Source organism: Salmo salar, chromosome ssa11, assembly GCF_905237065.1.
Source record: "Salmo salar chromosome ssa11, Ssal_v3.1, whole genome shotgun sequence".
Classification (NCBI taxonomy): Eukaryota; Metazoa; Chordata; class Actinopteri; order Salmoniformes; family Salmonidae; genus Salmo; species Salmo salar.
Genome location: NC_059452.1, coordinates 16223634 through 16249921, shown reverse-complemented (window position 1 = coordinate 16249921; position 26288 = coordinate 16223634). Strand labels below are relative to the sequence as shown.

The window sequence follows — 26288 nt, the reverse complement described above, 5'->3', positions numbered from 1 at the left end:
GATGCACACAGTGCTCGCAGAGGAGACGTGTGTTGCCCTCCTATACAAGGTCTGGGCCAGGCCATATGGCCCCAGTCTCTGGCTGGCTGGCTAGCTGTCTGCTAGCTGTCTGTTTGAAGATGTGAGGAGGATGGCCGGTCTGCTTTCTCTGCAGGCTTTTAGCATAGCGGCCATGTCCCCCGCACAGCCCTTTAACACTCTAAGCCGGGACACACAGGACGCAGATGTTACAAAGTTAGAGAGGGACTGAAATATCTTCGGCTGTGCCATGTCTTTGTTGGTCCTACCCCCATTATAAGGCCATTGTAATAGGAAGAGATGGAGAGCAGGACAGGGTATTTTATGGAGGGACAGAGGGGAGTGGCAGCCTAGCTTATCTGTGTTGCTCTGCCTGCTCAGATGGCATTTCCCCAGTTTAAAGCATGGTATGCCTAAGGCAGTAGAGGGCTTTGTCAAACCGTGAGATCAAACTGGTGTGTGTGCGTGTGAATGTGCATGTACGTGTGTGTGTGTATGTCACTAGCCTCTCAGAGCGGGGTGGGGAGGACGGGGCTGGGGATGTAAAACAGACCCCCTCACACACACACATACAATCACACACACTAACACACAATGGAGTCATGGCAACATAGTTCCTCTGCATCACTGGCTGTGTCGGCGTGGCCTTGGCCCTCGCCCAATACACTTGCCTCGTTTGCCACCTTTCTACTGAATATGGTGATTCCCACAAGACGTGCTCTGTCACACTTGTGAGAACTGCTCTGATATTTACTGTGAAATGTGTTTTGCAGCGGATGGGGCGAACTAAAATAGCGTCTCCTCTTCTCCAGCGTTTAATCTTTTGTGTACATTATAGTATGTTTAATCAATCATTTATCGCCCTCTGTATTTTTATAGCATTTTTGTGTATATTTAAAGTGTGTATTTTGTTATATTCTATGCTAACTCAGCTAATTTGCTATCTCACTCCTCTCCTCCTCTTCTCTCTCTATCTCTATCCCTTCCCTCATTTAATCTCCTGTCCTATTCCCCACTCTCCTCCCCTGCCTTCCTCCCCTCCTCTCTCCTCAGATGGCCGTCCGATTGGTGTGGAGGGCATCCAGGTGCTGGGTACAGGGAACCTGATGATCACAGATGTTGGGGTGCAGCACTCTGGCATCTACGTCTGCGCTGCCAACAAACCAGGGACCCGTGTACGCAGGACCGCTCAGGGACGTCTGGTGGTCCAAGGTGAGCCTTTAGTTACACACCCACTTAGTATTGTGTGTGTGTGTGTGTGTGTGTGTGTGTGTGTGTGTGTGTGTGTGTGTGTGTGTGTGTGTGTGTGTGTGTGTGTGTGTGTGTGTGTGTGTCAGTGGAGGCTGGTGGGAGGAGCTATAGGAGGAAGGGCTCATTGTAATGGCTGGAATGGTATTAATGGGACGGAGTTAAACATGCTGTTCCCATATGTTTGATGTGTTTGATACCGTTCCATTTATTCCATTCCAGCCACTACAATGAGCCCGTCCTCCTATAGCTCCTCCCACCAGCCTCCACTGGTGTGTTTATGTGTGTGATTTGGAATGGAAATCAATTTTAGGTCCCCACAAGGTTAGTAAAACAAATGTGTGTGTGTCTCATTCGCTGGCCGATTTTCTTACAATTTGTTTACCAGTTGGAAGTGGTTAGTAGTGCGGGTAGGGCCTTCCGACCAAGCAGGAGGCATTCAGCATGTGCTTCACATGCTTATCAGCCAAAGGACCCTGCCCTGGGCCCCAGCCAATAGCAATACTGCTCCCAGTCAATATTTCATTGAATCTTCCTGTCCGTTGTTAGACAAGGCCCTGCTATAGAAGGCTCTGGAAGAAAGCCATGCTGTTGATTATGTGTCGATGTCTATGGTTTCTTTATCGATCAGTGAAAACTAGAACGCGCCCTCGGCTAACGATCTAGTGCGATATACAATACATGTGTTTTATGATAAGAAACGAAAAGGCTAAAGCCTTGCTGTGGACACAGCCTTCAAGAAGCATTGCTTCATATTCACACGGCAGCAATGTTCTCCTGGACGTATTTCACAGTCGGGGCGCATATGACTGACTGACTGTCTGCTATGAGAGGGTTGTTATGGTGATAAGGCCTCAGTGACTGTATAGAGTAGCAGCATACATGTGACTCTCTCCCGCCGTCCGGCCGGCTGTTTTGATCAGAGTAAGGTAGGCTGTTGCTTAAGAGAATTGATGTAATCTTCCTGGCCAGATGGTTGGCACAGCGGCCCTCTGCTCACTGCACTACCCTTCATTTACCTCAGAGTGAGAAAGTGAGGGGAGAGAGAGAGAGGGAGAGAGAGAAATGGAAAAAGAGAGATTGGGGGAAGAGAGTAATAGAGAGTAGGAGGAGAGGGAAAGAGAGAAGGGTAGAGAGAGGAGAGGATTGAAAGAGGGAGAGCGAAAGATGGAGAGGGAATGGGGGAAAGAGTGCTGATCAGACCCACACCAGAATTGCACATCAATACTCTTCCTGACCCACCATCCCCCTCTCCCTCCAGCCCTTCCCTCTAGCCCCTACTCACATACACACAGCCTCTAAAGAGCAAACAGAGAGCGATGGAGAGAGAGAGAGATGAAAAGGGACACAGAGAGAGAGAGAGAGAGAGAGAGATATGGAGAGATAAAAAGGGAGTTTGAGAGAGAGAGATGGACAGGAGGATCGAGCCAACCTAATCCTCATCATACCACAGTGCCTAGAACGGTGTAAATTTCAGGTCCCGCCACTTTTACTGACAGGGTGACATACAGTATGGAGATAGCTGAGATTAGAAAACCATTATAACACCTCTTCTCTTAAGATGAGAATTAGATAGATAGAGGATGCTAAATAACTAGAACAGGAAAGGGGAGGGTTTGTTTACAGGAAGATGGTATAGATAGAGGATGCTAAATAACTAGAACAGGACAGGGGAGGGTTTGTTTACAGGAAGATGGTATAGATAGAGGATGCTAAATAACTAGAACAGGACAGGGGAGGGTTTGTTTACAGGAAGATGGTATAGATAGAGGATGCTAAATAACTAGAACAGGAAAGGGGAGGGTTTGTTTACAGGAAGATAGTATAGATTGAAGTGTTGGTAAGGGCTCACATTAACACCATTATCCCAGAAACCCTAGACCCACTCCAATTTGTGGACCGCCCAAACAGATCCACAGATGATGCAATCTCTATTGCACTCCACACTGCCCTTTCCCACCTGGACAAAAGGAACACCTACGTGAGAATGCTATTCATTGACTACAGCTCAGCGTTCAACACCATAGTGCCCTCAAAGCTCATCACTAAGCTAAGGATCCTGGGACTAAACCCCTCCCTCTGCAACTGGATCCTGGACTTCCTGACGGGCACACCCCAGGTGGTGAGGGTAGGTAGCAACACATCTGCCACGCTGATCCTCAACATTGGAGCTCCCCAGGGGTGCGTGCTCAGTCCACTCCTGTACTCCCTGTTCACCCACGACTGCATGGCCAGGCACGACTCCAACACCATCATTAAGTTTGCCGACGACACAACAGTGGTAGGCCTGATCACCGACAACGACGAGACAGCCTATAGGAAGGAGGTCAAAGACCTGGCCGGGTTGTGCCAGAATAACAACCTATCCCTCAACATGACCAAGACTTAAGGAGATGATTGTGGACTACAGGAAATGGAGGATCGTGCACGCCCCCGTTCTCATCGACGGGGCTGTAGTGGAGCAGGTTGAGAGCTTCAAGTTCCTTGGTGTCCACACAACAAACTACAATGGTCCAAACACACCAAGACAGTCGTGAAGAGGGCACGACAAAGCCTATTCCCCCTCAAGAAACTAAAAAGATTTGGCATGGGTCCTGAGATCCTCAAAAGGTTCTACAGCTGCACCATCGAGAGCATCCTGACTGGTTGCATCACTGCCTGGTACGGCAATTGCTCGACCTCTGACCGCAAGGCACTACAGAGAGTAGTGCGTACGGCCCAGTACATCACTGGGGCTAAGCTGCCTGCCATCCAGGACCTCTACACCAGGCGGTGTCAGAGGAAGGCCCTAAAAATTGTCAAAGACCCCAGTCACCCCAGTCATAGACTGTTCTCTCTACTACCGCATGGCAAGCGGTACCGGAGTGCCAGGTCTAGGACAAGAAGGCTTCTCAACAGTTTTTACCCCCAAGCCATAAGATTCCTGAACAGGTAATCAAATGGCTACCCAGACTATTTGCATAGTTAAAGTGACTATGCATATATGATAAACAGAGAGTAGCAGCAGTGTAAAAAGAGGGGTTGGGGGGGCTGTCTTGGCTAACCGGGCTATCTGCATTGTGTCCCTGCCAACCCCTCTTTTACGCTACTCCTCTTCTCTGTTCATCATATATGCATAGTAACTTAAACCATATCTACATGTACATACTACCTCAATCAGCCTGACTAACCGGTGTCTGTATGTAGCCTCGCTACTTTTATAGCCTCACTACTGTATAAAGCCTGTCTTTTTACTGTTGTTTTATTTCTTTACCTACCTATTGTTCACCTAATGCCTTTTTTGCACTATTGGTTAGAGCCTGTAAGTAAGCATTTCACTGTAAGTTCTACACCTGTTGTATTCGGCGCACGTGACAAATAAACTTTGATTTGAGTTAGAAAGATTAGAACCAGAAGGATAGCTGACAGGCAAATAAACCTGCTGATGTGAGATTGGAAGGGAAAATAGTTGCTGATTGTGGGAATGATCTCGTTCCAAATTACAACTAGGTGATCCCTAATTGCAGTCTAATTGTCTTCCCACTCGCTAGGAAGTTATTATGAAAATAACTCCTATCATAAATGAAAATATTGATGTGGCTAATAATACGTGCAGCTATGAATAATGAGGGGAGATAATTACCCCAACAGAAATAGCAGCAGCAATACCAACCAACAGCTCTGATCGGATCCGGAGGAGCGTAATCACACATGTGAGGCGAAACTAAACACTGTTTAATCAAGAGGTAATAGAGATTTGCATTACCTGTAGCTCTGTGTCAATTAGCGCAAACGGAGCATGGCTCATAGCTCAAAGAGAGGAGGGAAAGAATGACTCCTAGGGAGGGAGGGAGGCTGAAGGTCCGTAGTTGTGTAGTGTGCAATTCTGAAAGACCTTTCGGGGAAAGATACTGTATCTGCACTGCATTGACTTTCACTCAGTTTATGTGTTCTATAGTAGGTCGCTTGTGTTTGTGGATAGATTCCCTGTTCCCTCTTCTCTTCTTCCTCCTCCTCCCCTTTTGTGTTCTTAGATCTTCTTCTTCTCAGTTCCAATGACGATAATCTAATCCTCAGCTAATAATTGCTATGCTAAACTCTGTCGCTAATCGCCCCCACACACGATCTAATTCTGATCAATGTGATTAGGCTGGATTAAGCCCAGGATAATATGCCTTTATTCCTCTCTCCTCTTTTCCTTCCCTCTAGAAGGCTGGGAGCTTCCTGCTTTTTCAAAATACCTTGGTAGCTTATGTTTTCAAACCACTGGTGAAAAGATATAGTTGTTGTGCAGCATAGTATGGGGAATGAGAAAGACCCTGTCAGCAAGTTACTGTATCTTTGTAGCAAGGCACTTTATATTCAGTTAGTAAGTAGCCCACTATCTGTCTTTCTCTTTCCCCTGCGTCTGCCACAGCCCCAGCAGAGTTTGTGCAGCCTCCCCAGTCCATCTCCCGGCCGGTGGGCACCACTGCTATCTTCACCTGCCAGGCGCAGGGCGACCCTGTGCCCCAGCTCACCTGGCTGAAGAACGGGCAGATCCTGGAGCCTGGAGGGCACGTCAAACTCAGGAACAACAACACGTGAGTTAACGTACAGCTATGGAGATGCATATAGTAAGTGTGTTCTATTGGATTGTGTGTTGAAAGCAACAGGGACTGTACTCATTCTGTATGGTAATAACACTATATCCATTCAATTCATGCAGCCATCCATCCACTGTAACAAAGCTACATGCCATATGTGCATGGCTGGCAGTGTCGTTGGCGTAATAAAAACACTCCATTATTTCTCTCTGGGTTGATCTGATCTACTGCGCTAATGAAACAGCTGGCCAAGATGTCTGCCAAGAGATACACTGACTTGTTTTAAATGGAGCTGTAACATTACATTACGAGGGTATCTATCGAATCACTGCTGGACCGGCTCCCAAGGCTGTCCGGTGGAATTTCCAGGAACAGAACAGAAGGCCCAGCCAGTGGCATTGTGTCATTTAACATTCTCCATAAGAGAGATGACGAGGCCAGGTTATTGTGTTTAGAGTTGTGGTGGCCGGGGGGGGGCGGGTTGGGGCAGGCAGGGAGAGACGGGAGGGTTGTAATGAGGCTGGGACTGGCCTCGCTCCAGGTCTAGGAGAGTGGCTCTGTGTAGTGATAATGGTTCAAGTCTGCTACTGTATTTGGAGTTTTGCTGTTTTATTGTCCTGAGTGGTTGTCACCACCGGTGTTTCCCCAGAACCGTTAAACACGGAGCCAGACAGCCTGGTGGCCAATGTCAGAATGCTTCTCATTCAGGTCAAAGAGTTGACTCCAAACATAGCCTGGGGTATGTGGTAGAGCTAGGAGTTATAGCTCAGTAATACCTCAGGTGACTGGATGCTTGGATGGTTCTCCTGAATTTGGTGCGCATACTTTTCAAGGTATTCTGTCAATGTCCTGCATGTGTTTGGATGTTTTCCTGTTGAAGATTTCACAGCACCTATTCCCTATACAGACCATAACACAAAGAATATACAGCATGTCGTTACATATGAGGCAGATCTATATTTGTTCATGCAGACAGGGGAGATCGTATTATGCATACATTTTAACTGTCAGCCTTTGAAAGATTTATAGGTTAGATGCATTTCTGGCTGTGGGAAATGAAAGAAACTCTGTTCTATATACAAGTTTATTATACATGATAAGTTCAGTGCTGTACACCAGCTGTGTTTTGCAAGAGTGAGAATCCATCTGTGTGTGTTAATATTTATAAATGCAAAGGATGGTGAAGTGATTACATTACATATGCACAAGAAAATCAATAAAGCGGGACAGTGAAGTACATGTAAGTGATGCAGGTGTTCCAGACCAAGTGGTACATGGGGAGAGAGAGGCCTAGGCACTACCATCACTCAGACACACTGCTCTCCTCTACCAGTCACAGAGAAAGAGAGAGGGCCAGGCAGAGGTGAAGAGGAGAGAGAGGCAGAGAGAGTGAGAGAGCGAGAGAGGAGCAGACAGAGCGAGAGAGGAGCAGACAGAGCGAGAGAGGAGCAGACAGAGCGAGAGAGGAGCAGACAGAGCGAGCGAGGAGCAGAGAGAGAGAGCGAGGAGCAGAGAGAGAGAGCGAGGAGCAGAGAGAGAGAGCGAGGAGCAGAGAGAGAGAGCGAGGCAGAGAGAGAGAGAGAGAGAGCGAGGCAGAGAGAGAGAGAGAGAGAGCGAGGCAGAGAGAGAGAGAGAGCGAGGCAGAGAGAGAGAGAGAGCGAGGCAGAGAGAGAGTGAGAGCGAGGCAGAGAGAGAGAGAGAGAGCGAGGCAGAGAGAGAGAGAGAGCGAGGCAGAGAGAGAGAGAGAGAGCGAGGCAGAGAGAGAGAGAGAGCGAGGCGAGAGAGAGAGAGAGAGCGAGGCAGAGCGAGAGAGAGAGAGAGCGAGGGAGAGAGGCAGAGAGAGAGAGAGAGCGAGGCAGAGAGAGAGAGAGAGCGAGGCAGAGAGAGAGAGAGCGAGGCAGAGAGAGAGAGAGAGGCAGAGCGAGAGAGAGAGAGCGAGGCAAAGCGAGAGAGAGAGAGCGAGGCAGAGCGAGAGAGAGAGAGAGCGAGGCAGAGCGAGAGAGAGAGAGCGAGGCAGAGCGAGAGAGAGAGAGAGCGAGGCAGAGCGAGAGAGAGCGAGGCAGAGCGAGAGAGAGCGAGGCAGAGCGAGAGAGAGAGAGCGGGACAGAGAGAGAGAGAGCGAGGCAGAGAGAGAGAGCGAGGCAGAGAGAGAGAGCGAGAGGCAGAGCGAGAGGCAGAGAGAGAGGCAGAGAGAGAGGCAGAGAGAGAGAGGCAGAGAGAGAGAGGGAGGCAGCGAGGCAGAGAGAGAGGCAGCGAGGCAGAGAGAGAGAGAGAGCGAGGCAGAGATGGTGAGCGAGCGAGGCAGAGAGAGAGAGCGAGGCAGAGAGAGAGAGCGAGGCAGAGAGAGAGAGAGAGAGTGAGGCAGAGAGAGAGAGGCAGAGAGAGCGAGAGAGAAAGAGAGAGAAAGAGAGGCAGAGAGAGAGAGAGAGAGAGAAAGAGAGGCAGAGAGAGAGAGGCAGAGAGAGAGAGAGAGGCAGAGAGAGAGAGGCAGAGAGAGAGAGAGGCAGAGAGAGAGAGAGAGAGAGGCAGAGAGAGAGAGAGAGAGAGAGAGGCAGAGAGAGAGAGGCAGAGAGAGAGAGAGAGGCAGAGAGAGAGAGAGAGGCAGAGAGAGAGAGGCAGAGAGAGAGAGAGAGGCAGAGAGAGGGAGCGAGGCAGAGAGAGGGAGCGAGGCAGAGAGAGGGAGCGAGACAGAGAGAGAGAGAGCGAGCGAGACAGAGAGAGAGAGAGCGAGCGAGGCAGAGAGAGAGAGAGCGAGCGAGGCAGAGAGAGAGAGCGAGCGAGGCAGAGAGAGAGAGAGCGAGCGAGGCAGAGAGAGAGAGAGCGAGCGAGGCAGAGAGAGAGAGAGAGCGAGGCAGAGAGAGAGAGCGAGCGAGGCAGAGAGAGAGAGAGAGAGCGAGGCAGAGAGAGAGAGAGAGAGCGAGGCAGAGAGAGAGAGAGAGCAAGGCAGAGAGAGGCAGAGAGAGAGAGAGAGGCAGAGAGGGAGAGAGAGGCAGAGAGAGGCAGAGAGAGAGAGAGGCAGAGAGAGAGAGAGAGGCAGAGAGAGAGAGAGAGAGAGAGGCAGAGAGAGAGAGAGGCAGAGAGAGAGAGAGAGAGGCAGAGAGAGAGAGAGAGAGAGGCAGAGAGAGAGAGAGGCAGAGAGGCAGAGAGAGAGAGAGAGGCAGAGAGAGAGAGAGAGGCAGAGAGAGAGAGAGAGGCAGAGAGAGAGAGAGAGAGGCAGAGAGAGAGAGAGAGAGAGAGAGAGAGAGAGAGAGAGAGAGAGAGAGAGAGAGAGAGAGAGAGAGAGAGGCAGAGAGAGAGAGAGAGGAGCAGAGAGAGAGAGGAGCAGAGAGAGAGGAGCAGACAGAGAGAGAGAGAGAGGAGCAGACAGAGAGACAGAGAGAGAGAGGAGCAGAGAGAGAGAGAGGAGCAGAGAGAGAGAGCACATTAGGTGCTGGAGTTGGATGGCTGAAGCAGACTGTGTTGTAGGGAAAGAGTGATGGAGAGAGAGGGAGGGAGAGAAAGAGAGTTGGAGAAGAGTTAGAGGGCAGCCTAGTGATAGAACTCCACCTGACACTGCTCTGCATCTCTCTGGAGCCTCTCATGCATCACACCCACTACGCTGGGACTGGTTAAGTATGGAGGCCAGAGTTCCAGCACCACCATTAGCTAATTGGCTCATAAACTGAGGTAGCCGAACACGAAATGTAGCCAGCCCAGTCATTTATGGAACATAACTTTACGTGGCATCCTAACTTACTGTTGTGAGGTAAGTGTTTGGGTGTGAGGCTGGTAGCTTACCTCATTGCTATTCTGATACATTCCTACAGCCCATCGTACGTCTCCATGCGCTACAGTATTAGTTCTACAGAACAGTCTTTGTCGGATTGCTCAAGGAATTCACTCTCTTGGTTGGGCGAGCAATGCAAGCCCAGTTCAAGCCCAAGTAGCCCTTATTTTCTGTTGTCACAGCAGACCCTGCTGTTTTCCTTTCCTATGGAGTAATGATTGAAAGGACAGACAAGCACATTCAACAGGCCCCAGTCTTCCCTACAGGTGCAAGGCAGAGGTAATGATATGACCCTACAGCTCACTGTTTCTGCTGTTATATAGATATCTTGTGTCTGATATTGGAGGTCTGCCTCTGTGCATGATTACCTAGCAGTGTGAGATTTTAATTAGAATGTTCCACCATCCCTAGCTGTGTGTGTGTGTGTGTGTGTGGAAATAGATTGGTTTAAATGTGCTGGGAAATGGAAAAACATCTTATTGCAATCCAGGTCTTTGTGTCTCCGTAACGATAGGCAGTCTATCAACACGCCACCCACTACTTTACAATGTGAGCTGGAGGCTCAATAGGAATTTTGAAAACATATACTTAATATGTAGTTTGAAACCTGAACGGTTTACTTCATATTATGAGCCATGTCTTACCTTGCTTCACAGTAGCCTCGCCAAAATCCCACCATAGAAACATGGAGGCAATTATTTTATAAAGACTTCCTGCTGTCATTAACCAGCATTTCTCTGCTGTTGTAATGGCTGTTGAATGGAGTAGACCAAGGCGCAGCGTGGTTAGTGCTCATCATGAAATTTTATGGAAAATGAGAACACTTTACAACTAAACAAAAGACAACAGCCAAACAGTTCTGTCAGGTAACAAATGACTAAACAGAAAATAACCACCCACAAAACCCAAAGGAAAACAGGCTGCCTAAGTATGGCTCCCAATCAGCAACAACGATATACAGATGTCCCTGATTGAGAGCCATACCCGGCCGAAACAAAGAAATACCAAACATAGAAAAAAGGACATAGAATGCCCACCCCAACTCACGCCCTGACCAACCCAAATAGAGACGTAAAAGGATCTCTAAGGTCAGGGCGTGACAGTACCCCCCCAAAGGTGCGGACTCCAGCCGCAAAACCTAAACCTATAGGGGAGGGTCCGGGTGGGCATCTACCCGTGGTGGCGGCCCAGGAGCAGGACGCAGACCCCGCTCCACCGCTGGCTCACCCCACTTAAATGGCTCCACTAGAGCGTGGTCTCTTGCCGCCGACCACGGACTGGGGATCCTCGCAGCGGACCCCGGGCTGGCGGGCGACTCTGGCTGCGCCTGGCTGGGGAGCGTCTCGGCAGGCTCCGGACTGTGGCCCGTCTCGGCAGGCTCCGGACTGTGGCCCGTCTCGGCAGGCTCCGGACTGTGGCCCGTCTCGGCAGGCTCCGGACTGTTGCCCGTCTCGGCAGGCTCCGGACTGTGGGCCGTCTCGGCAGGCTCCGGACTGTCGCCGGAAGCTCTGGACGGGGCACTGTCGCCGGAAGCTCTGGACGGGGCACTGTCGCCGGAAGCTCTGGACGGGGAACTGTCGCCGGAAGCTCTGGACGGGGACTTTCCGTAGGCCTGGCTCTGGGCGCAGGCAAAGGACGCACCAGGCTGGGGAGACTTGCAGGAGGCCTGGCTCTGGGAGCAGGCACAGGATAGACCGGGTCCTGGAGACGCACTGGAGGTCTGGAACGCACGGCCTGCACAACCCGTCCTGGCTCGATGCCCACTCTAGCTGAGCACTTGCGGGGGGCTGGCCTATAGCGCACCGGGCTATGAGCGCGCACTGGAGACACCGTGCGCTTCACAGCATAACACGGTGCCTGACCAGTACCACGCTGCTTCCGGTAAGCACGGGGAGCTGGCTCAGGTCTCCAACCTGACTCTGCCACACTCCCCGTGTGCCCCCCCCCCCCAAAAATACATTTTGGGGCTGCCTCTCGGGCTTCCTTCCCAGCCGTGTTCCCTCATACCGTTGCCGTTGGTCCTTTTCTCCTGCTGCCTCCACTCTTCTGAGTGCCTCTACCTGTTCCCATGGGAGGCGATCCCTTCCGACCAGGATCTCTTCCCAAGTGTCGGATCCCTTGCCGTCCAGGATGTCCTCCCATGTCCAGTCCTTTCTCTCCCTGGCCCAGGATCCTTGCTCCTCCTGGGCACGCTGCTTGGTCCTTCTTTGGTGGGTGGTTCTGTAACGGCTGTTGAATGGAGTAGACCAAGGCGCAGCGTGGTTAGTGCTCATCATGAAATTTTATGGAAAATGAGAACACTTTACAACTAAACAAAAGACAACAGCCAAACAGTTCTGTCAGGTAACAAATGACTAAACAGAAATAACCACCCACAAAACCCAAAGGAAAACAGGCTGCCTAAGTATGGCTCCCAATCAGCAACAACGATATACAGCTGTCCCTGATTGAGAGCCATACCCGGCCGAAACAAAGAAATACCAAACGTAGAAAAAAGGACATAGAATGCCCAGCCCAACTCACGCCCTGACCAACCCAAATAGAGACATAAAAGGATCTCTAAGGTCAGAGCGTGACAGCTGTTCTGTTTTCATATCAACTTTCTTTCATTGTCGAGAAACCAAAGGAACAATCCCAGTAATATTAACAACCCATCCTAGTTGTTGTTATTAGATTGCCCCGCTATGTTTCTAACAGAGATTTTCATTTCTGTCACATATGGAACAGCTCTCATCAGGTGAACTGTTTAGAATGGTGTTTCCCACTAATTGCATTTTGGCAAATATTTTATTGGCTTCTTCATTACAGGAATTGCATGTTCTGTTCGGTGGAATTACCATAATCTAAATGTGATTTATTTAATTCTAAGCACAGTGGGTGGACACCCTAATTGGTTACACAACCAATTCATATGGGTCCGGTAAATTTCTCAAATGGCCAGTAAATTAAAATCTTCCCGGTCACGTTGTTCCGATGCCACATTTTCCTAACGGACACCCTGGTGCGTGCATGTCTGTTCCTGCAAATGGAAGGGACAACACTAGAGATATGCACATACTGCACATTGTTCCCAACAGCATTCTCTCATGCTGCTGACCTGCCTGAGAGGATAGGATAAGAAAGAAAGGGAATCGATTGCGTATTTTACTCACGTGCATGCACACACATTAATCAAAGAACACACGTAAGCACACACACGCACACACACACATTCACATGCATACACACACACATATCAAACATGCAAATTCTCCCGTGCATTGCCCTTTAGACTGTCTCCCTGCAGCACGCTGTAACCAATTACACACTGTGACAGTCTGACTGGTGTGAACTCTGTGAGAGCTAAAATGGTCACAATAAATTCAGATTGACAGCTAATGCAAATATAACAGTAGGATTATATTGTTTTTGACCAGGGACTTTACTTAGGTGTGTGTGTGTGTGTGTGTGTGTGTGTGTGTGTGTGTGTGTGTGTGTGTGTGTGTGTGTGTGTGTGTGTGTGTGTGTGTGTGTGTGTGTGTGTGTGTGTGTGTGTGTGTGTGTGTGTGTGCGCGTTGGATGTTGGTTGGTTGACGTAGAAGGGCAGAGAGTTGATGTTCTTCTCACGCAGGGCACTGAGGAGTGGTCACGGGCTGTTCCATAAACATGAAACACCATTACCCCAGTGATGAAAATGCCTGGCTGACCTCCATCAGAATCATGGCCTCAGAATGTGCTGCCCTGGCCGTTTTCAGGGGAGTACAACACTTATGAAAGGACTGTTAATAGGAATATCTAAACCAGCCTGGCCCATCCATGACATAGTTAGGATCATCTGAACCAGCCTGGCCCATCCATGGCATAGTCAGGATCATCTGAACCAGCCTGGCCCATCCATGACATAGTCAGGATCATCTGAACCAGCCTGGCCCATCCATTACATAGTCAGGATCATCTGAACCAGCCTGGCCCATCCATTACATAGTCAGGATCATCTGAACCAGCCTGGCCCATCCATGGCATAGTCAGGATCATCTGAACCAGCCTGGCCCATCCATGACATAGTCAGGATCATCTGAACCAGCCTGGCCCATCCATTACATAGTCAGGATCATCTGAACCAGCCTGGCCCATCCATGGCATAGTCAGGATCATCTGAACCAGCCTGGCCCATCCATTGCATAGTCAGGATCATCTGAACCAGCCTGGCCCATCCATGACATAGTCAGGATCATCTGAACCAGTGGGCTAATGATCAAACACAGAGAAGACAGTGAATTGAAATTGCAAAGTAACATCGTTTCTGGGTAGAATGTCAGCCTAGTGTATGTTGTAGAAATGGCATGATTTGTGGAATAGTTTTGACTTGTGAGGGTTGACTGTAAACTGAGGGCGAAACGAATCTTCTCCTATGTTTTTATGGGGAATGAAGACTTGTATGATTTATTTGTGTGAGTAAGTTTCAGTAAAGAGATGTGTTTTACTCCCTCTAGGAATATTCCGCTGGGCTGCATATTTTTTGTGTGTAGCTGAACCAATTAAAAGGGAAATATGTTTTCCTTTTTTTCCTGTTTTCCTTCTGTGGAATCCCCGTTTTGTGATTCCAGCGAGCTGGGACCTGGGCATTGGTCTTGACCTGTAACCCTGCCTGCAATCAGTCATTTCCGTGGGCCTTCCGTGAGACAGCTCATTGCTCCTCCCTCTTCAAAGCCCCTGCTCTCCCCCCTCCCCTCTCCCCCTGTTCCCTCCTTTCTTCCCTTTTTTCCCCTCCCTCCCTCACTTCCCTCCCTCCCTCTCTTCCCTCCCTCTCTCTAGTTTAGCTTTTCACAGGCCTTTGTTCAGTGACAACATTGCAAACACGGCCCCAGTGGCTGAACAACAGAAACCTCCCACGCCCCCAGCCCACTGAGCCCAGTTAGCCCGCACAGTTCCCTAGCCCAGTGAGCCTATCCTAGCCCCAGCCCAGTGAGCCTACCCTAGCCTCAGCCCCAGCCCAGTGAGCCTACCCCAGCCCAGTGAGCCTACCCTAGCCTCAGCCCCAGCCCAGTGAGCCTACCCTAGCCTCAGCCCCAGCCCAGTGAGCCTACCCTAGCCCTAGCCCAGTGAGCCTACCCTATCCCCAGCCCAGTGAGCCTACCCTAGCCACAGCCCAGTGAGCCTACCCTAGCCCCAGCCCAGTGAGCCTACCCTAGCCCCAGCCCAGTGAGCCTACCCCGTCCCAGCCCAGTGAGCCTACCCCAGCCCCAGCCCCAGTGAGCCTACCCTAGCCCCAGCCCCAGTGAGCCTACCCTAGCCCCAGCCCCAGTGAGCCTACCCTAGCCCCAGCCCCAGTGAGCCTACCCTAGCCCCAGCCCCAGTGAGCCTACCCTAGCCACAGCCCCAGTGAGCCTACCCTAGCCCCAGCCCCAGTGAGCCTACCCTAGCCCCAGCCCCAGTGAGCCTACCCTAGCCCCAGCCCCAGTGAGCCTACCCTAGCCCCGGCCCCAGTGAGCCTACCCTAGCCCCGGCCCAGTGAGCCTACCCTAGCCCCAGCCCCAGTGAGCCTACCCTAGCCCCGGCCCAGTGAGCCTACCCCGGCCCAGTGAGCCTACCCCAGCCCCAGCCCAGTGAGCCTACCCTAGCCCCAGCCCAGTGAGCCTACCCTAGCCCCAGCCCAGTGAGCCTACCCTAGCCCCAGCCCCAGCCCAGTGAGTCTACCCCAGCCCAGTGAGCCTACCCTAGCCCCAGTCCCAGCCCAGTGAACCTACCCCAGCCCAGTGAACCTACCCCAGCCCAGTGAGTCTACCCCAGCCCAGTGAGCCTACCCCAGCCCAGTGAGCCTACCCCAGCCCAGTGAGCCTACCCCAGCCCAGTGAGCCTACCCTAGCCCCAGCCCAGTGAGCCTACCCTAGCCCCAGCCCAGTGAGCCTACCCTAGCCCCAGCCCAGTGAGCCCACCCAGCCCCAGCCCAGTGAGCCTACCCTAGCCCCATCCCCAGCCCAGTGAGCCTACCCTAGCCCCAGCCCTGTGAGCCTACCCTAGCCCCAGCCCAGTGAGCCCACCCAGCTCCAGCCCAGTGAGCCTACCCCAGCCCAGTGAGCCTACCCCAGCCCCAGCCCAGTGAGCCTACCCTAGCCCCAGCCCAGTGAGCCTTCCCCAGCCCAGTGAGTCTACCCCAGCCCAGTGAGCCCACCCAGCTCCAGCCCCCTCACCCAGACTGGGGGGACCCATCAATCGGTGAAGTGGCCTTGAACTGATGAGTAAATAATGCTGTCAACCTGCCGGTCTGTCATGACAGCAAGGCCAGGCAGATGGCCCAAACACAGATCTTTTCTTCCCCACTCACACACGCACTCTGCCCAAAACACTGACTCCCGCTCTCTCTTTCTGTTTCTAATATGCTCTCTCTCTCTCTCTCTCTTCATTTTTCCCCCCTTTATCAGGAATGCTTTTCTCTCCCACTCGCTCTCTTTCCGGGATGCTCTTTCTCTCAGTTTCTCTCTCTCTCTCGCTCTTTCTTCAAAGCCTCTGTGCGTTGGTTGTCCTCCCGTGTGATGCCATTGTTCCTCTGACTGCAGTAGCTATAGTTTCCTTCTTTCTCCAGTCAAAGACTCTGTGTGTGATCTGTCAGATGATTGACACAGACCCAGAGAGCAGCAGCATCCGGTTCCTCAGTCGGCCTGGCAGCCCAGTGGTTGCTAGTCGGAGCTGCTGGAGAGAGTACAGCGCAGGATTCACGTTATGAGTCTGGTCTCAGACACATCCACCCTCAAAGCAAAAGTTCTCTGGGAAGAGGGGCAGGAAGGTCACTAGCTGAGCGCTCAACTCTGCTCTCTTATATGGTCGTGGGATTTTCTAGCAACAACATTGATTCTAGTAAAAATGTCAAATGAAATTCAATTTTATTTGTCGCGTACACGTATTTTGCAGATGCTGTCGTACTTATGTTTGTCCTATACAATTGCGGTGCTGAAATTCATACTTTTAATAAAAAACGTTTAGCGAATACAACTACCTACTTTTTCCTCAATGCTCGTACTATCTAAGTCGAGATTCAATTGCAATCCGGGATCCTTGGGATGTACATTTCTCTAATGTCCAGTAAATTAAAATGTTGCCGGTCAAATGTCCGGCGCTACCTTTTGGAGAAGGAAGATGTGCCTCAGGAGGGGTTTGACTAGAAAGCATACAGCTTTTGTCAGATTTGACTTTTCGTAGCAGGCTAGGACAAATTACGCAGCCGGTTGTGAAAATGTATGTAGCAGGTTAGGAGAATTAGGTTCACGTGGGGAAAAGGGTTCGGGTTAGGGTGAGCTAAAATGCAAAAAATGCATTCTTTCTAGCCATGACCCATCAGGAGAGTGAAACTAGACAGGCCGGGTGAGATTGATTCCACCTGGCAGACACTGGAACAACTATCCTCTCTGGAATAATGGCCCTCTCTCTCTCTTTGTCTCTCTCTTTCAATCTCTCTCTCCACTGGAACCATTGGACCACTGAAGCCACTCATTCATATACCATAAATTGTTAAAAGGTAATCGAATGATCCACTCATCATACTTCATACAGTATAATGTCCATTGATCTGTAAGACCAACACCAATCACTTGTGAAACGTCAGGTATATAAAGTCACTGTCCTTTACCTCTGTAAATAAACTGGACTAAATTCTCTCGTGGTTTCATATATAGTACCACAATATGAGTCATATTACCCATAAAACCTAGCGGTCAAACAGGGAAATGGTTCCAATCGTTTTTCCCATAGGGGATTTTAAAATAAGGGCTGTGTTTCGTGTAAGCTTGCCCTGGTGTGACGTTTTGATAAATATGTAACCCTCTCTCGGACAAGGGGACTGTATTTACCCCCAACAAATTAAATGCTAATTAGCTGCTAATGTGACTATCATAAAGAACTGCAAATGCCATGATGATCCGGACGAGACTGACAAATCGAGGCAAAGGTAAGAATCTCTGAATGAACTATCGAATGTTAGCAAAATGTAGTAATTAATAAATTGGCTATGTTTTTTAATTTACCTGTTAGCAAACATGCCAGTTAGAGATGGTGTGCAGGATCTTGCAGGGATTTGTAATCTTGTGTCTACTTTGATGCTAATTTCATGTTCAAATCTGAGAGCTGAATATATTGATAAAAGTCACCTTGTCTGAGAGAGATTGACATGGTTATCAAAACGTCACGCCAGGGTAAGCCTACACGAAACACAGCCCTTATTTTAAGTGTTTCTAAAATATCCTATGGGAAAAACTATTGGAACCATTTCCTTGTTTGACCACTAGGTTTTATGGGTATTATGACACCTCCACTGTGGGGCTCTATTGTGAGGGGTACAGTATAGGCATTTACATTTAAGTCATTTTCATCTAGTCGGCTCAGGGATTCAAACCAGTGACCTTAAAGGTACACTATGATCTTGTCCTTATGCTCATGTTGTGTCCCTTCAGTCTTGACAACGACTTTGAATCGGAAAACCCAATAGAACACCCACAGGCTTCACATCAGAGACCACACACCTACAGCATGAACAAACTGGTCCCTGACTCCTGGGCTTCCCTGTTTCAGAGAGGTGCCCTGGAAAGGTAGTGAAGACGAATCTGTCTGGGTGGACACCTCCAGCCCATTTAAACAGCTGCAGACATATCTAAGTCAACTGGAGTCAGACACACAATGATACGGAGAGAGGCGATAGATTGAAGTTTGTGTTTGAGGCCTTTCTGTAGAATAGCAGACTTAATCCGCAGGCACAATGTGAGAAATGGAAGAGTATAAGGCGTAAAAAAAAAAAATAATATTCCTCCATTTATTTGCTAGAGTCATTGATCTTACACTCCCACCTTGAAGCTTTTCAAAAACGCACTTCTCACACTAGCTGTCTGTGTCTATCCCCCAAAAATGCAACATGCTGGAGGGGTTCATTTCCATATTATGCTCCTCTGTGTTAAATCTTTTATTTTCTCATCCCCTCAGGATTAAGAGGAGAAGAGCAGATGATTATGTATTCAACTCTAATAATTCACCCCCTATGCCCTCACACACCATCACCCCATCCTACACACACACACACACACACACACCCTGTCAAGCCATCCTCCAGCAACGGCAGATAGAGGGAGGAAGGAGGGATTGGAAGGGAGGGAGGCAGAGGGGAAGAAGGGGGGAGCGAGAAAAATTGAAAACAGGGGAGTTAGGTGTGCGCCACCACCCCCCACCTCCAATTCATCCTCCAGTAACGAGGGAGGGAGGATAAGCATTTGAATTCTTGGAAGATACAGTAAGGCACCATTCACATCTACACACACACACACAATCCTACTGTACACAGTGTTTGTTTTTGTTCTGATTGTTGTGTTTATTACCTGTCTTATTACTACGCCACATCCAGCAGGCTCATTCTGTAGTGACAGTGTATCTGCTTAGGATTGAGACAAAGAGGAGGGAACCGGCTAATAGAAATGCCCTACTACTGGTGTACTGTAAATAAGACTTTGATTCAGATGCTACACAGAAGGATTTCAGACAGTATTCTATTGTTTGCTTGACTGCCCGCTGTGAGAGTTTTAAACAAAGCCCTTGTCAGGTTCTGCCGGCTTTGTTTTGCTCAGAAATTGCCACCGCACGCACAATACACTCATCTCCGAAATCAGTAACCATCTGAGAGCTTCCTGTTTGCTTTCTCTGCACTACCCAATAATATCCTAATCCTTCTCGCTGCAAACCAGAGACTCACGTCTTTCCTATGTCTCCTTTCCTCCCTCGTCCTTTATCCCTCTTTCTTCCCTCCACCTCGTCCTCCTCTTCCTCTTCTTCCTCAAGCACGCTGACCATCTATGGCATCAGTCAGGAGGACGAAGCCATCTACCAGTGCATCGCCGAGAACAGTGCCGGCTCCACCCAGGCCAGTGCCCGTCTCACCGTGCTGTGGGCAGACGGCCTGCCAGGGATGCCCAGTCTGGTGCGGGCCGAGGCCCTCTCACCCAACGCCATCCAGGTGTCCTGGAAGGAGCCTGCCCAGAACACTCAGGAGATCATCGGCTATGTGCTCCACATCCGCAGGACCACAGGTTAGTGGCTAACACCATCTCTAACACGCCACTAGAACACAGAATACTGCCTTGCCTCAGATTAACTGGTTCACTACGGGGAGATGTTATCCAGTCATTGTAGTACATGCTCTACCATCTAGCTATCACCTGCTTACATGCATTAGCTCTCTACGTGACTTATGTTATTTTACTGAGGTTAATGGGATGGCTGCCCTCAGCGTGTGGTAGAGATGATACAGAACAATAGGGAGTGTGGTATATACAGTAGGTAGAGTGTTCTGTGTGTTATGGAGCGGTGGGTGGGTGTAGACTGTATGGGGCACCAGGTGGCTGTGCTGGGGAGGGGAGGCTGGCTCCCCCAGGGCTGACTACAGCTTCTCTTCCAGCGTCACTCCTCCTCTAGCTCCTCTTCCCCTGTGCCCTCACTGAGAAGGGAGAAAAAGGAGAAAGCAGAAGGGAAGGAGGGAGCTAAAAGGAGAAGGAGATAGCAGGGGAGAGGACGGGAAGGGAGAGGAAAAAGAAAAGAGTAAGAGGTAGAGAATGAGAAAACAGGAGACAGCATGAGAGAGGAGAGAGCAGTAGACAGACAGCATGAGAGAGGAGAGAGCAGTAGACAGACAGCATGAGAGAGGCGAGAACAGTAGACAGACAGCATGAGAGAGGCGAGAACAGTAGACAGACAGCATGAGAGAGGAGAGAGCAGTAGACATACAGCATGAGAGAGGAGAGAACAGTAGACAGACAGCATGAGAGAGGAGAGAGCAGTAGACAGACAGCATGAGAGAGGAGAGAGCAGTAGACAGACAGCATGAGAGAGGAGAGAGCAGTAGACAGACAGCATGAGAGAGGAGAGAGCAGTAGACATACAGCATGAGAGAGGAGAGAGCAGTAGACAGACAGCATGAGAGAGGAGAGAACAGTAGACAGACAGCATGAGAGAGGAGAGAGCAGTAGACAGACAGCATGAGAGAGGAGAGAGCAGTAGACAGACAGCATGAGAGAGGAGAGAGCAGTAGACATACAGCATGAGAGAGGAGAGAACAGTAGACAGACAGCATGAGAGAGGAGAGAGCAGTAGACAGACAGCATGAGAGAGGAGAGAACAGTAGACAGACAGCATGAGAGAGGCGAGAACAGTAGACAGACAGCATGAGAGAGGAGAGAGCAGTAGACAGACAGCATGAGAGAGGAGAGAGCAGTAGACAGACAGCAGGAGAGAGGAGAGAGCAGTAGACAGACAGCAGGAGAGAGGAGAGAGCAGTAGACAGACAGCAGGAGAGAGGAGGGAGGAGTAGACAGATAGCATGAGAGAGGAGAGAGCAGTAGACAGACAGCAGGAAGAGGAGGGAGGAGAGAGCAGTAGACAGACAGCAGGAGAGAGGAGGGAGGAGAGAGCAGTAGACAGACAGCAGGAGAGAGGAGGCAGAAGAGAGCAGTAGACAGACAGCATGAGAAAGGAGAGAGCAGTAGACAGACCGCATGAGAGAGGAGGGAGGAGAGAGCAGTAGACAGACAGCAGGAGAGAGGAGGGAGAAGAGAGCAGTAGACAGACAGCAGGAGAGAGGAGGGAGGAGAGAGCAGTAGACAGACAGCAGGAGAGAGGAGGGAGGAGAGAGCAGTAGACAGACAGCATGAGAGAGGAGAGAGCAGTAGACAGACAGCAGGAGAGAGGAGGGAGGAGAGAGCAGTAGACAGACAGCAGGAGAGAGGAGGGAGGAGAGAGCAGTAGACAGACAGCAGGAGAGAGCAGTAGACAGACAGCAGGAGAGAGGAGGGAGGAGAGAGCAGTAGACAGACAGCATGAGAGAGGAGGGAGGAGAGAGCAGTAGACAGACAGCAGGAGAGAGGAGGGAGGAGAGAGCAGTAGACAGACAGCATGAGAAAGGGGAGAGCAGTAGACAGACAGCATGAGAGAGGAGGGAGAAGAGAGCAGTAGACAGACAGCAGGAGAGAGGAGGAGGAGAGAGCAGTAGACAGACAGCAGGAGAGAGGAGGGAGGAGAGAGCAGTAGACAGACAGCAGGAGAGAGGAGGGAGAAGAGAGCAGTAGACAGACAGCAGGAGAGAGGAGGGAGGAGAGAGCAGTAGACAGACGGGAGGAGAGAGGCGAGAGCAGTAGACAGACAGCATGAGAGAGGGGGAAGGAGAGAGCAGTAGACAGACAGCAGGAGAGAGGAGGGAGGAGAGAGCAGTAGACAGACAGCAGGAGAGAGGCGAGAGCAGTAGACAGACAGCAGGAGAGAGGAGGGAGGAGAGAGCAGTAGACAGACAGCAGGAGAGAGGAGAGAGCAGTAGACAGACAGCAGGAGAGAGGAGGGAGGAGAGAGCAGTAGACAGACAGCATGAGAGAGGAGGGAGGAGAGAGCAGTAGACAGACAGCAGGAGAGAGGAGAGAGCAGTAGACAGGCAGCAGGAGAGAGGAGGAGGAGAGAGCAGTAGACAGACAGCAGGAGAGAGGAGAGAGCAGTAGACAGACAGCATGAGAGAGGGGGAAGGAGAGAGCAGTAGACAGACAGCAGGAGAGAGGAGGGAGGAGAGAGCAGTAGACAGACAGCAGGAGGGAGAAGAGAGCAGTAGACAGACAGCAGGAGAGAGGAGGGAGGAGAGAGCATTAGACAGACAGCAGGAGAGAGGAGGAAGGAGAGAGCAGTAGACAGACAGCAGGAGAGAGGAGGGAGGAGAGAGCAGTAGACAGACAGCAGGAGAGAGGAGGGAGGAGAGAGCAGTAGACAGACAGCAGGAGGGAGGAGAGAGCAGTAGACAGACAGCAGGAGAGAGGAGGGAGGAGAGAGCAGTAGACAGACAGCAGGAGAGAGGAGGGAGGAGAGAGCAGTAGACAGACAGCAGGAGAGAGGAGGGAGGAGAGAGCAGTAGACAGACAGCAGGAGAGAGGAGGGAGGAGAGAGCAGTAGACAGACAGCATGAGAAAGGGGAGAGCAGTAGACAGACAGCATGAGAGAGGAGGGAGAAGAGAGCAGTAGACAGACAGCAGGAGAGAGGAGGAGGAGAGAGCAGTAGACAGACAGCAGGAGAGAGGAGGGAGAAGAGAGCAGTAGACAGACAGCAGGAGAGAGGAGGAGGAGAGAGCAGTAGACAGACAGCAGGAGAGAGGAGGCAGAAGAGAGCAGTAGACAGACAGCAGGAGAGAGGAGGGAGGAGAGAGCAGTAGACAGACAGCAGGAGAGAGGAGGGAGAAGAGAGCAGTAGACAGACAGCAGGAGAGAGGAGGGAGGAGAGAGCAGTAGACAGACGGGAGGAGAGAGGCGAGAGCAGTAGACAGACAGCATGAGAGAGGGGGGAAGGAGAGAGCAGTAGACAGACAGCAGGAGAGAGGAGGGAGGAGAGAGCAGTAGACAGACAGCAGGAGAGAGGCGAGAGCAGTAGACAGACAGCAGGAGAGAGGAGGGAGGAGAGAGCAGTAGACAGACAGCAGGAGAGAGGAGAGAGCAGTAGACAGACAGCAGGAGAGAGGAGGGAGGAGAGAGCAGTAGACAGACAGCATGAGAGAGGAGGGAGGAGAGAGCAGTAGACAGACAGCAGGAGAGAGGAGAGAGCAGTAGACAGGCAGCAGGAGAGAGGAGGGAGGAGAGAGCAGTAGACAGACAGCAGGAGAGAGGAGAGAGCAGTAGACAGACAGCATGAGAGAGGGGGAAGGAGAGAGCAGTAGACAGACAGCAGGAGAGAGGAGGGAGGAGAGAGCAGTAGACAGACAGCAGGAGAGAGGCGAGAGCAGTAGACAGACAGCAGGAGAGAGGAGGGAGGAGAGAGCAGTAGACAGACAGCAGGAGGGAGAAGAGAGCAGTAGACAGACAGCAGGAGAGAGGAGGGAGGAGAGAGCAGTAGACAGACAGCAGGAGGGAGGAGGGAGGAGAGAGCAGTAGACAGACAGCAGGAGAGAGGAGGAAGGAGAGAGCAGTAGACAGACAGCAGGAGGGAGGAGGGAGGAGAGAGCAGTAGACAGACAGCAGGAGAGAGGAGGAAGGAGAGAGCAGTAGACAGACAGCAGGAGGGAGGAGAGAGCAGTAGACAGACAGCAGGAGAGAGGAGGGAGGAGAGAGCAGTAGACAGACAGCAGGAGAGAGGAGGGAGGAGAGAGCAGTAGACAGACAGCAGGAGGGAGGAGAGAGCAGTAGACAGACAGCAGGAGGGAGGAGAGAGGAGAGAGCAGTAGACAGACAGCAGGAGGGAGAAGAGAGCAGTAGACAGACAGCAGGAGAGAGGAGGGAGGAGAGAGCAGTAGACAGACAGCAGGAGAGAGGAGGGAGAAGAGAGCAGTAGACAGACAGCAGGAGAGAGGAGATATCAGTAGACAGACAGCAGGAGAGAGGAGGGAGGAGAGAGCAGTAGACAGACAGCAGGAGAGAGGAGGGAGGAGAGAGCAGTAGACAGACAGCAGGAGGGAGGAGGGAGGAGAGAGCAGTAGACAGACAGCAGGAGAGAGGAGGGAGGAGGGAGGAGAGAGCAGTAGACAGACAGCAGGAGGGAGGAGAGAGCAGTAGACAGACAGCAGGAGAGAGGAGGGAGGAGAGAGCAGTACACAGACAGCAGGAGAGAGGGGGAAGGAGAGAGCAGTAGACAGACAGCAGGAGAGAGGAGGGAGGAGAGAGCAGTAGACAGACAGCAGGAGAGAGGAGGGAGGAGAGAGCAGTAGACAGACAGCAGGAGAGAGGAGGGAGGAGAGAGCAGTAGACAGACAGCAGGAGAGAGGAGGGAGGAGAGAGCAGTAGACAGACAGCAGGAGAGAGGAGGGAGGAGAGAGCGGTAGACAGACAGCAGGAGGGAGGAGAGAGCAGTAGACAGACAGCAGGAGAGAGGAGGGAGGAGATAGCAGTAGACAGACAGCATGAGAGAGGAGGGAGGAGAGAGCAGTAGACAGACAGCAGGAGAGAGGGGGAAGGAGAGAGCAGTAGACAAACAGCAGGAGAGAGGAGAGAGCAGTAGACAGACAGCAGGAGAGAGGAGGGAGGAGAGAGCAGTAGACAGACAGCAGGAGAGAGGAGAGAGCAGTAGACAGACAGCAGGAGAGAGGAGGGAGGAGAGAGCAGTAGACAGACAGCAGGAGAGAGGAGGGAGGAGAGAGCAGTAGACAGACAGCAGGAGAGAGGAGAGAGCAGTAGACAGACAGCAGGAGAGAGGAGGGAGGAGAGAGCAGTAGACAGACAGCATGAGAGAGGAGGGAGGAGAGAGCAGTAGACAGACAGCAGGAGAGAGGAGAGCGCAGTAGACAGACAGCAGGAGAGAGGGGGGAGGAGAGAGCAGTAGACAGACAGCAGGAGAGAGGAGGGAGGAGAGAGCAGTAGACAGACAGCAGGAGAGAGGAGGTACGGTAACAGGACACCTGTTTCTACAGCCACTCCAGGATGTATGGTCTCTCTGCCATCCCCATCCTTCATGTAGAGGAGCCATAAAAGTGGCTTTTAATTGATAATTGAATGAGACTAAATGTTATGTTGGCATGTCAATGTTTATTTGCTGGGGGGGGGTGTGGCAATCTCGTGTGTGTGTGTGTGTGTGTGTGTGTGTGTGTGTGTGTGTGTGTGTGTGTGTGGTGTGTAGCACGTCACCCAGGCACAGCTGATGCTCTCTCCTCTGTCGTACTATCAGATGTATAATTAAAGGCCCCCGGGGCTAGCCTATAGGAACTGCTTTAATTACCTACCAGGGACAGGCTGCCCCAATGGGCTTAGGGCTAGAGGTAGATAGTGGTTATGGGTGAGTAACTTGACTTAAGGGCCATAACGCACTGTAACCCCCTCCCCCTACACCCCCTTTTCTCTTCAAATTTAACAAGCACTCACCTAGAGCCACCCCCTGGATTCACACAGCTCTGTTGTTCACAGTCACAGCCCCTATTACCAAATGATGCAATCCTGACAGTACACTGTAAAAAATATATCTAATTGTTTCAACTAATTATTATTAAGTACCTAGTTACTGTAGTGTACTGTCAAAGTATTACTGTAGCTCCACCTTGAGAAAATGCAGGCAAAAATTGTCAACTTAAAATGATGTGTTTGCTGAAATTGTCTCATTTATTCATTCAACTAAAAAGTATTATTTTTAACCTAAAAAAAAATGGCTGTTGAACTAGTTACACACAAAGTGAATTTAACATATAATATTTCCAATTTACATATTTGACATTGTGCATGTTAATTTATACACTAATTCATATTCAACATTTTATTTATTTATTTATTTTATTTCACCTTTATTTAACCAGGTAGGCAAGTTGAGAACAAGTTCTCATTTACAATTGCGACCTGGCCAAGATAAAGCAAAGCAGTTCGACAACATACAAAAACACAGAGTTACACATGGAGTAAAACAACATACAATCAATGATGCAGTAGGAAAAAAAAAAAAAAAAAATAATAATAATAATAATAATAAAAAATAAATAAATAAATAAGATTATATACAATGTGAGCAAATTATGTGAGATAAGGGAGGTAAAGGCAAAAAAATGCCATGGTGGCAAAGTAAATAAAGTATAGCAAGAGAAACACTGGAATGGTAGATTTGTAGTTTGAAGAAAGTTCAGAGATAAAATATAAATAATATGGTGCAAAGGAGCAAAATAAATAAAATAAATAAATACAGTAGGGGAAGAGGTAGTAGTTTGGGCTAAATTATAGATGGGCTATGTACAGATGCAGTGATCTGTGAG

General features: G+C 50.4%; 1 protein-coding gene across 1 annotated transcript in view; it reads left to right on the top strand.

Moving 5' to 3' along the window:
• LOC106562146 (immunoglobulin superfamily DCC subclass member 3) overlaps positions 1 to 26288 on the top strand; it is a 127357-nt gene that overhangs the window by 82294 nt on the left and 18775 nt on the right. The window contains exons 6-8 of the mRNA XM_014126798.2: positions 1072 to 1230; positions 5663 to 5828; positions 19390 to 19637. Coding sequence (XP_013982273.2) covers positions 1072 to 1230; positions 5663 to 5828; positions 19390 to 19637 — 573 coding nt within the window. The remainder of the gene's footprint in view (positions 1 to 1071; positions 1231 to 5662; positions 5829 to 19389; positions 19638 to 26288) is intronic.